General features: G+C 37.3%; 2 protein-coding genes across 2 annotated transcripts; one reads left to right on the top strand and one right to left on the bottom strand.

Annotated features, from left to right (window-relative positions):
- The first annotated feature begins 366 nt into the window (after positions 1–366).
- On the top strand, positions 367–6,391 carry LOC144552080 (aspartic proteinase 36-like). The gene is made up of 10 exons (XM_078300172.1): positions 367–638; positions 933–1,062; positions 1,550–1,797; positions 3,095–3,319; positions 3,802–3,964; positions 4,575–4,645; positions 4,986–5,076; positions 5,349–5,421; positions 5,538–5,609; positions 5,937–6,391. Exons 1-10 carry the CDS (start codon positions 409–411, stop codon positions 6,083–6,085), a joined length of 1,452 nt encoding a protein of 483 aa, XP_078156298.1. The 5' UTR covers positions 367–408; the 3' UTR covers positions 6,086–6,391.
- An 825-nt stretch (positions 6,392–7,216) lies between these two features.
- LOC144552076 (cytidine/deoxycytidylate deaminase family protein) lies at positions 7,217–11,097 on the bottom strand. The gene is made up of 9 exons (XM_078300169.1): positions 10,686–11,097; positions 10,474–10,608; positions 10,275–10,374; positions 10,045–10,170; positions 9,324–9,637; positions 8,888–9,007; positions 8,291–8,536; positions 8,018–8,143; positions 7,217–7,585 (listed from the first exon to the last, which is right to left on the bottom strand). Exons 1-9 carry the CDS (start codon positions 11,049–11,051, stop codon positions 7,322–7,324), a joined length of 1,797 nt encoding a protein of 598 aa, XP_078156295.1. The 5' UTR covers positions 11,052–11,097; the 3' UTR covers positions 7,217–7,321.
- Positions 11,098–11,905: the final 808 nt, after the last annotated feature.

The raw sequence follows: 11,905 nt of genomic DNA, 5'->3' as shown, positions 1-11,905 counted from the left end.
TCTAAAGTAACATAAATTTAGAGTTTAGACGTGTCGGGTGGTCTATTTGAGATAGCTCGAGAGTCTGAATCAAAACTCAAATTCGAATTCGAATATGAGTAGGCCTCAGAATCAGATTGCTTGTTATTATTAGTTACCGAGGGAGGCCCACGGCCCACGGCCTTTTTATACTTTAGTTTAGTCCATAACTAAAGCAAAGCCTAAAAGGCCCAAAGCTGCTTCTCTCTCTCTTTAATTTATTTATATTTATATTTAAAAAAAAGTAAAGCCTAAGGTCCCACCCGTCAGACTTCTCATTTCTCGAACAAGGATTAAGGAATATTTAAGGATTGATAAAAAAAGAAGAAGAAGAAAGAGATCTCTCTCTCCCAATGTCCGCAGAGAGGAAGAGTAACTGAGGGTATTGCCATGGCTTTCAACTTGTTTCTCTCTCTCTTCTTCCTATACCTATTCAATTCTTTCATTCCATTTCCATGTGCTTTGGGAATTGGTGTTTTTCAAGTTAAGCACAAATTTCTCACCCACCCACAGAGGCGAAATGTACATTTCATGCGGGCCCACGATGTCAGGCGGCACCAACGGATGCTTTCTGCTGTCGATTTGCCACTCGGTGGCAACGGATTACCCAGCGGAACCGGGTTTCATTTCCTTCCTTTCCTTCACTTCAATATTTTTATTATTTTATAAATTCTTTTAACGGCCTTCATGTATTTCAAATTAAATTTATTTATGCCACAGATCCACCTTTTACTTGCCATTCAAATTTCAAATCCATTCCTCCACAAGGGGGAGGTCCAAACTGTGTCATGGTTTCATCTTGTCATTGGTTAATTATTAACGGGGACAATTTACAAAGATCTTAATATTATTTTGTTATTATTGTTTAAGTAACACCCCGTTAAGAGTTGTCTTTCTTTCAATAAATAATGCAGGCTTTATTTTGCTCAGATCGGGATTGGTACACCCCCAAAAAATTACTACGTGCAAGTTGACACTGGAAGCGACTTACTATGGGTGAATTGTATCTCATGTTCACGTTGTCCCAAAAAGAGCGACCTTGGGGTACATACAACTTTTTTTTTTTTTTTTTCTCTTTTATATCTTGGATTTCTTTACCTGCCAGTACCTGTACAATTGACCAGCTCATTATGGTATTGGATCTGAATAGTATTCTGGATGACCAATACTATATTTAAAACAAAGAGAACAAATAGATATAAGTTGGATTAGGTATTGTGTTCTGTTACAACTGGTAAGCACCAAGGAGTTCAAAGTGGCTTAGTTTTTTAATTGGTGCTAACAAAATAGAGCCATTAAGACTACACTAAGCCAGACAGGACCAGTATATGTATAAATAATCAACCAATACTTATCCAGCATCAGATTGTGTGATGTTTTAATATAACTATACTATATATTGATCATAAGAGAACAGCGTTGCTGACATATTTTTGTTGCTAGTGGGGCACATATCAAATAATTTATTATATTATCACCAAGCCACACATATTTATTGGTTCCTTTTTTTTGTTGGAAATATTGGGTGTAGATAGAACTGACGCTGTATGACTTGAGGGGTTCGCAAAGCGGGACCATGGTTTCGTGTGAAGAGAGCTTTTGCTCATCTAGTTATGGTGGTGACCTACCAGGGTGTAGATCTGATTTACCATGCCAGTATAGTGTATTGTATGGGGATGGTAGCTCTACTACGGGTTTTTTTGTCACTGACGTTGTACATTATAACCAAGTAATTGGTGATTCTCTAACAAGAACTGCCAATGCTAGTGTCACATTTGGGTACGTTCTTTATTCCCACTACATATTTTTATGTAAAAGCTTACTGCATATGCCCCTGTTACACAGAAAAAAAGAATGTGTGCGCTACTAAATATAAAACTGCTCCCTCACATGTGTACGAGCGGATGTGTCATACTCGTATTTGCATGCGCACATGGATGCACAGACTGTTTTTTTTTTTTTTTTTTCTGAAAATTTTGTTGAAGTTCCCCTCTTTTCCCCTATTCATGGATGGTAATTCAGGGCTTGCATGGTTTCTGGTAAAGATTCATTTTTTTGTTGTCCTTCTTTTTTGGAGGTGGGGGGATGGGTGCTAACTGCTAACTGATAAACAAATAAAAAGGCAAAGGCTTGCTAAACGAACTCTCAGTCAGGCCTTATAAGGTGGGCCTACGTGTCAAGTGTCTGCCTACTAGTGAAACAATACAAATTCAGTGTCAAATTTAGCTTATTCAAGTGTTGACTTGTCTGTAGTTAATTGTCAATCAACAACAACAACCAAGCCTTTAGTCCCAAACAGTTAATTGCCAATCTTCAATTAAAAATGTGTGCATCCCAATGTGCTGGCAGCCTTAGGTGAATATATTGGGATTTAAACAGATCCCTGAAAACAATTAGCATAGAGAAAAGAGAACACAAAGGCACTGCTTTAGTGCACCTACTTTCTGGTGCTAATTGTAATGTTGGGATGGGAGGATTGTGATGTATTTTCTAAGCTTTGTGAAGTAGTTTTGACGTTTACACCAGAGACCTTGGCAAAGGTTTAAAAATGACAGTTTTATTTACTTGATCAAATCCAAGTAAGTCAACCATCTCAATAGTTTACTAATGTTAAGATCTGGATTAGTGAGGTACTGGTCAATGCGATGAAGTTTCATAATTTTATTTTGGTAGAATTTACTTGGATAGTACTGATAATTCTAAATTTGCAAAGTTACTGACTGAAGTAGGGGAAGCAGAAATATCGAGAATATTCTTGTTTTGCAAGACAGACATTGCTTTTTATTAACTTGCCTTCAGAAATCAGACATACCCTAGTTGATCAACTTGAAAATACTTGTATCTTCTGTGTTGTTCCTTTCTATTTAGCAATATTTGTTGTTCTTATGTTGTTATCATTGTATAAATCATATCATGTGGCAGTTATGCGAATCTTTACAAATTATCACAAGGTATGCTGATCTAAACTGGGAAAGGGACGAGCAAATGTCAACCTTTTATATTGGGCCCACACTGCATCAGTGCTTGTAAAGCAACCCACTCGTTGATTATTCACAGCCTCTTTTTATTTGAACAGGTGTGGTGCACAACAAGGTGGCGACTTGGGTTCCTCTAGTGAAGCGCTTGATGGAATTCTCGGTTTCGGTCAATCAAATTCCTCAGTGTTAACTCAATTGGCTTCTGCTGGTAAAGTGAAGAAAGTCTTCTCTCATTGCTTGGATACTGTGAAAGGAGGTGGAATATGGGCTATTGGAGATGTGGTGCAGCCCAAAATGAAGACTACCCCTTTGGTACCTGACCAGTGCGTAATTCTCCTTATCTTCTCTCTGTTTAATTGCACAAGTGAGGGCTATTATGAATTGAGTAGGTTAATTTAGTCAAAATTGAATTGATTTGAAGTTTAATTTGCTCTACTTTCAGTTGTTTGTTTTGGATCAGCATTTTAAACATTTTTCAATCCTTGACAATAAGACCCTTATTTTTCCTCTCAATTATATACTTCTATTGCTTGTAGCTTCAGCTCAACCAAGGCCAATTCCTTAATTAATTGGTTCTTGAAAAGCATCTGAATTAAAAGTGAGATGTGGAAATTAAATTGGCAACAAGTAGAAGACATTTTTTACCAAATTTTGCATTTAGGTTCAGTCACAAATCAATTATTCCGTAATTTCCACTAGCTTCATCTCACAAACTGGATATATGTGAATATAGTTATAGTTAGATTGCCTTTGATTTGTTCTTATATAGCTAAGTGGTGAAACAAATGTTTTTCCTATCCATTAGACAGCACTACAACGTAAACCTAAAGGGGATAATGGTTGGTGGCTCGTTACTTCAATTACCAACCGACATTTTTGAGACTGGTGACAAGAAAGGTACAATTATTGACAGTGGTACCACTTTGACGTATCTTCCAGAGACAGCTTATAAGGCAGTATGGGATAAGGTACTCAGAATTTACCAAAAGCACCTCTAGTTTCTTGAAATCTGAAAATACACTGTTACTTTTGCATATTACAAAGCACCCCCTAATTGTTCAGCATGTTAACATCATTAAAGAAAGCCTCAAATTCATATGTAAATTGACAAGTTAATTAAGTGATGATACCTATAGAAATGCATTGTATTCTATTGAGAATATTTGGACAATATGTTTATAAATACTAGTTGAACCAATGTAACAAATATCTCGATACTTACCTCCAAACAAAAAAAAAAAAAGAAAAAAAAGAAAAAAAAACTAATATCTTGATAGAATTGTAAATGCTAGCCTCTGCCATTTTCTTTCATGGCATGTCATAGCATTTATTGATTGACGATGCATGTAAATTAGGTGAGATTTTTGCAAGCATCAGCATAGATTTGTCTCTGGTATAATAATGATTTAATAAGGATTATTATTCTGTAGTCATAATCATTTGAAGGGCCCACTAACAATTTGAAAGTTCTGGGGTGCTTATCATCATTTGAAGTAGTTTTTTTTAAAATGAAAACTGGAGTTTGCATTTTACATTCGTGTTCATGTTAATTTTGCTTAATTCAATGTGATTTTGTAGGTGTTCCATAGCCATTCTGATCTCAGCTTCCAAACGGTGCAAGAATTCTCGTGCTTCCAATACACTGGAAAGTATGTGCTATTTTAGTTTTGTAGGTCCTTTTAAACAACTCCAGTACTTGACCTGACCAGTACATGGTACTCTCTAGTATCGGTATGCCTCCCCTGGGTTGTTTAAATGTAGCTTAAGCCTTTGACAGTATTGTTATCGCCATTGAAATTGCTTGGTGCAATACAATGGTCATTCTTTATCTCTTTTCAAATGATCAATTATGTATCTAGATTTGGCAAGACGAAGGGTTGTATTAACACACCTGCGGGGGCGCAACTTCTTTTTTTTTTTTTCTTTCCTTTCTCCAGAACTTGCAGAAATCTAGATTCAATCTAAGTCTGTGATTAATGACCCTTTCAGTATTGATGAAGGATTCCCAGAAGTCATTTTCAAATTTGAGGACTCTCTGACTTTGCATGTGTACCCACACGACTATCTTTTCGAAAATGAGGTAATTCGAATTTCCATCATATAAACAATTTTTAAATCGGTCGGTACGGTTGCCACCGAAGTTTCTCAAGTGCTGTCTTGAGTAAATCAATGAAAATTGGCAGTATATTGTTTGGTATCATATTTATATTTAGTATTAAAACAGACTTTGGTTTTGTGACTCCGGTTGGGTTTTATTTCTAGCCTACCCCAACTTGTTTGGAACTAAAAGCTTGGTTGTTGTTGTTGTTGATGTTATATTTAGTATTAAAACAGAACTATTGTACTTAACAGAAGGATTACTGTTTTGGGTTTCAAAATGGAGGTCTGCAATCCAAGGATGGAAGAGACATGTTTCTTTTGGGAGGTATATGCACCGTTAACTGCATTTCAATTCAATTCTCCAATTTTTGATGTATTATTATTTCTTGTTTTAGATTGCTGTGTCTTATTAGTTTACTTATTTACTGTTTGTATTTGCAGATCTAGTGCTGTCCAATAAGTTGGTTGTTTATGACTTGGAAAACCAAGTCATTGGGTGGACTGACTACAACTGTAAGCAACCATCCCCCCCCCCATTGCATTAAAAAGATAAAAAGAACAAAAATATTATAAAATCTAATGCACAAATGCGTACCAGTTATTAAGGAGCATCTTCTTGGTTCTTTTTTGCATTTTTTTTTTTTTTAAAATTGAGGTATCCAGGCAAGTTGATACTCATCGAAGCTACGTAATATTATCTTCCAAATAAGGGAGAAACACTAACAAGTATTTTAGGAAATGCATCCTTTAGTTATCAGCTTGACAAAAAAAAAAAAACCATAATTTGTTAAATTCCATTTTGGTTTTGTTTTGCTTGGATATTAACGGGCCTTATTTTAGGTTCATCAACCATAAAAATACAAGATGACAAGACCGGGAAGGTCTACACCGTTGATGCACATGACATAGGATCTGCTTGGAGATCAGTGTCACAAAGTTCTGTTCTTTTGTTGTCACTAACCATAGTGTTCACGTGCATGTTTGTTTGAATACCATGAGCTGACACTTGAAGCTGCATGTATTTGTAATGCCCGCGTTCAAATTTTCCCTGAGAAAGATAGATTAGGCCTGCTATCCTCTTCTTTTATAATTAATTCTTTTCACCCTCCAAAATGCAAAAGCAGCATTGGAGAGGCAGAAACTGATACGCAACATTTCACAGCTTTGAACCTAAAAAGATAAATGAGAGTATCATCTACGTCCACGGGGTGTAATTTTATGAAACACTAATATGTTGTACACAGTGGTAGTTTAGTAACACAATGATTTAATGTTTCATTGCCTGGGATTTCATTCAAGTATTGCAATTACCAACTTCTTTTCTCACAAGTCATTAATAGCCATTTAAAGGAACAAGAATACCGGGTCAGTGATTTGAAGTGCTTTTTTATGCTGTCTGTTATTTCTTCCTTTCTAAAGTAACTCCTTACGAGTGTTTTATTAGCCTGCTTTTCCTTTAAATCCTTTGTTGGTTTCTTCTTACTCTTCTTTTCTGGCCTTTTTTTATAGTTTGTAATTCGCAAGACTTTTCTTCCTAACAAAAATGGAGCATTTTTATTAGAAGTCTACTTCTAGGGACTGATTTGTAAAGTAGAGATAAAGCAAACATGCCATCTCCTGTCTATTGTTTCAGTTAAGATATAACTACTGACAGCTGGTACGTAATTTTGATTAGGTGAAACATATTTTGACAGTTGTTAAAAGCTATTTTGATCCTCGCACTCGTTTTTCAAATGTTTTAAAATGCACACTTGAATATTCAATTAATGCGTACTTGGTTATTACACAAATATTAATAATAGTTGTAATTTTCTTAAAAACTTCAAAACAATAATTAGGAGTTGTTTAGGGAGGAAGAAGTTGGGATTATGTACAATATTCCATAAAGGAAAAATCCTCGTGCAGACCTAATCAGCGTTTACATTTTTTTTTTTTTTTTAAATATAAATATTGGAAAACAATTTTCGGTTTTTAGTTGCAGAAAACAAGTACTTGCTGCGGGCCCTTTGAATTACGAACTCTTTTAACTTGACAAATGCAAAGTTTTATATTAAGGCCCACGTGCTACACCTAATGCAAACAGGCGTATCAAAGGAAGTCTATCCACATATGCAAACATAGCAAAAATTGGATATTTTATTCCTCCTAAAAGTAGAAAACAGATCTTGTTGACAAATCCATTTTATTGATTAAAAATAACGCCATACAAAAATGAAGCAGAACAATCAAGTTGATTGGGTTAAGGTAAAATTTGAAGAAGCCTCTTTCCGTAGCACTTCGGACCGTAATTGCATTAGCAGTCTCCCCAGATAATTCAGGCCTTCTCCTTCCCGCCCCCCGCCCCAAAAGAGATCATGTGGGGATGCCTCCACAAGCACAGAACCAGCAGTTGAACAAAGCATGGTGTTCAAGTGGGGGTATGTCAGAAACTTGCATTTTAGGGCTCTGTACATGACATCAATTTTGGTGCTCTCCCAATCAGCTCGAACCTATACCAATATGCAAAACACTTGAGATATAAATACACAACAATGGTGATGAGGACGGTGGTGACAACAACAGTAATACCACTAAAACCAAGATGTATGACAAAATTTCAATTATGGTAGGCAACCTCACTTAATTTGTTTTCCATAAACACTTTGGTAAAAATTTCATACAAAGCCCTAATAAGTCTGGATCATCATTGAACCATATAGAAGTTCTCTAAACAAATCCGAAAAAACACTAAACAACACATCAGAAGGGAAACTTCAGCATTAATGGCTTCAGCAAAATAACCAAGCGCAATGAACCAAAGCGAAAGCTCTTACTCACATAAAAGTAAAACCAAAAAGTAGACCGTATAAATATAGCGAGAGAAATAATGGTACTATGAAGTAATATATCTTCTGTTATAATTTAAATGCAGTTTTTGGTACCAGTTTGGGGTGTTCTCTTTGCAATCTCCTCCCCATTCGAGCTGCTTCTTCCGGACTATTTGCTGTCTTTATCTTTTCAACAAACTCCCTTGCAACAGGACTATCTACCCCTACAAACTTGTGTGCCTTCATGAAAATAAACAATTGCAAAACAATAAAACATAATGCAATAAGACCACTTAAAAATATATGCTTAACTCTAGAAACTCAATCGAGTCCCAAATGAAGCCCAACCTTTCTACCGAATCTAAGAATGGAAGTTATATAGTTCACCTGATAATAGTGTTCCACACTTGGCCACACGGTGCGCTCTCCATTTTCACAAGGCATTTCAATAGGATGAGCAGAGAAATTTGAGAAGGCTCCAAAAGGGTCCCATGTCTTATAGAAAGATATTATGTTTGTTTCGTAAGGAGATAAAGTTGGATCAATAGATGGGATTTCATTGGCAGAGGGAATCATAGGAAAAAGATCAGGTATGGGCTGAAGATATCCACTTATCAGCATATCAGGTCCGATCTGTCATGTCAGTTTACAAATAAGAAGAATGGTTACATGGGTTATTAAAGATTATTTGGGGCAATTAAAACAACAGAAATTCAGGTTGACCGATAAATTTAACTGTCATTGCACAACCAACCTAAACCACAAGCAACTCCCAAAACACACACTACCACTAAATTAAACACCCTGTTCTTGTTATTATTTGGAGGCAGGAAGTAATGGGGTTAAAGCAATGTTCAGCAGCTGAAGTTCAGCTCTGCCCTGCTATCAGTATTCAGCTGTTAATGGTTCTGGTGCATTTATTTCAGCTGTTACATCACGTGCTCCAATTTGCATATACCAGGATCTTTTAGGGAAAAGAATCACCTGTTCAAAGGAGACATCAACCAAATTTAGAGCTTGGGACATTTGAACCATCCCTAATTCACCAACTGGTGAAGGAGCATTGGATCCACCTATGATTTTCGGGGCCACAAAAGCATAAACCTGAAAGAACAGTTAACGATTGATCAATCCATAATCCTAGAGATAGGTTGCTCTGTCCAAAGACCACTAAAATCAGGAATATCAGACAAAAAATCTCACAGATAAACTAGTTTTCAGATGTATGTGTTAATCATTAAATTTACAAAAAAAAAATAGAATGCAATCGTGGGTACTCTTATATTCTAGTAATATTAAACGAAAAAGAATACTATCAGAAAGAAATGAAAAAAGATACAACTATCAGCTCGACCCATTGCGTATAAGAAAAAAATGCCATGCACTAACATCTCAAAGCACGAGTATTACGATGATGTACCTTGTGAATAACACCAGCGGAAATAGCTGGTGCAGCCAGGCCGCCACCACACTCCCATAGCACAGAGAGGTAGCCCCGGTCGTAGCAATATGCCATGACATCTCTCGGGTTTAATATATCAAACTCAACCACTTCAACCCCTTTGGCTGCAAGCTTCTTTTGTAGATCTTTCCTAGCTCCCCTTTGTGTAGCAACTATGGTATAAGCTTCAAGTACGTTCCATAGCTTTGCCTCTTCGGGCAGGTCAAAGGTCTGGGACATCACGATTCGAACTGGGACGTGGCCACCGCCATGTCTTGCGGTAAGTTGAGGGTCTGAGATCACACTAAAGTTACTTCTGTTAGATGATGAAATTGAAACAACATATTAAAGTCCTCAACAAAGGTTGGTATGGATTACAGAGTTCTAAAGAAGAAATAGAGATTTTTGGTAACACGACTTGACAATTGTGTGACAAGTTCCATGGATAACATTAAAAATTTAAAACAAGTATTTTTAATACAAATCAAACAGGAAAATTTTAAAAACAAAGAAGGTAAGCCTCTGATAGATAAATCCTGACTATTAACCATGAAAGACACATTAAAGATAACACTTACAACCTCTTTAATCCTTGAATATAAGGATTCATCAATAAACTCCAACTGGGTAGAGTGTACTGAAAGATGTTGAGGCCTAAGTTAACAGATAAGAAATTTCAGTATATAAGAATATGGTATACCATCATGACGTACAGTATTTCCACCAACAACAATAGCATCACTTCTCCCGCGCAATTCAAAAACTCGGCCTCTAGATAACCTGCTGCTTACCCAAGAGGCATGCCCACTACTAGCCGCAATTTTTCCTTCAAAAGGACAATTATTTTCTTTGAGTTAGGAAATTCTAACAGTGACATTTTGTAAAGAGATTATAGAGAGAGAGGGAGGGATGGAGATTGTCACTGATTACCATCTAGGGTCATAGCATATTTGAGAACTGAGAATGGAACATGAAAGGTGGCTCGGTAAAGCAAAGGCGCATTGACAGTTAGGCAAGACTTGAGAGCTTCCTAATTGAAATTTAGGAAAAGATAAGAAGATTGTATTTTGGTGATGGAGGGAATGACAGACCCAGGCAGGCCAGGATAAAAATGAAGTTGAATACCTACCTCATACTGTCGACCTTGCAAATCTTCTCCCAAAACATGAACTTGAATACCTTGACTTCTGAGAGATTGAATGGCTTTCCCACGCAAATGCTGAAGTGGGTGCCGAAGACCCACGACCACACGTGAGATTCCTGCCTAAATAATAAAATGTCACCCACAATAACCCCATGAGAAAAATAAGGGGCACCAAAAGAAAGCAAGAAGATAAGCACCTGAACCAGAGCAGAAACAGCTGTGTGATCTCCATAGCAATCTCCCGGCTCAAGATTTAAATACACAACACCGCCGCGGGCCAATTCTCCGGCAGCCTCAACTGCTTGTAGTTCGGCGCATTTGGTGCCTTGGGCATAGAGAAAACCCTCTCCAACTACTTGGTCTGAGCTTCCCCGGGTGATTACACAGCCGAAATTGGGGTGCGGGGAGGTGCAGCCAGCGGAGCGATCGGCGAGGTCGGCGGCTCGGCGGAGGAGAGAGACGTCTTGAGAATGTTTAGAGGCTCCGGCGACGGAGCAGGTGATGATGCGGCGGGACGATGGATGATGGGGGGTTAGAGGAAGCCACGATGATAGGGAACGCATTTTTTTTTTTTTTTTTTTTTAATTCAGAGAAAGGAAGTGCCTGTGCCTGTGCCTGTGGCCGTGCATTGAAATTCAATTTCTTTATGATTTTCCAAAAGATTAAACCCTTGGTCACGGAACTCTACTAATGGGCCGAATCGAATCAGACAAAAAGGTATTTTTCACAGACTAATGGGCCGAACATGCGGCCATGGAAGCCCATTTTTTTACTAAACTCTACTTCGATGCATTGTTTCTGCAAGAAACTCTATAAAAACAAAATAAATTCCAAGTCTTTAACAATTCCTTGGAGAATTCGTATCCCCTCATTCGAGAAATTGCACGTGCCAGTACACTAAATTTGCAATTCGGTCCTATGCCTTCAAGATTCGTGCGAATGTTGAAATTATCTGTACAAATTTTGATACAAATCACACAACTTGAAGCAGATATCTAAAACCCCAGTACGTACGGTTAAGACGAAGACGAACAAGCAACATGCTGTGATCCTAGATCGCACAGCTTATCAAACGAACTCAATCAGAGAACGCTGAGTGGAAAGGAAGGATAATTGGGTGAAAATTAAGAATACGGAGGAACGGAACTTGATACAAGAACAATTGGAAATAGGAGAAATCTGATTATTCATTTCATAATAATGAAACCACAGTTACATTGCCTTAATTTATATAGGCGATTATGTTACACTGGAGTTTTCTAATTTGACCCCCTAACTTCCTCAAATTACCCTACGCGAGAATTGACTCAACTACACTAAAGTTTTGCCTTCAGTGTGCTCTATGTCTCACTGAATTGTGGGGCCCTTCTGTCGGCACTTCTATTAATTCTCCTTGGACCCTCTTGTAGCGACTCGT

The sequence above is a fragment of the Carex rostrata genome, chromosome 3, assembly GCF_964058835.1.
Source record: "Carex rostrata chromosome 3, lpCarRost1.2, whole genome shotgun sequence".
Classification (NCBI taxonomy): Eukaryota; Viridiplantae; Streptophyta; class Magnoliopsida; order Poales; family Cyperaceae; genus Carex; species Carex rostrata.
Note: the sequence above shows the minus strand (reverse complement) of the source record. Positions and strands in the feature narration are given on the sequence as shown.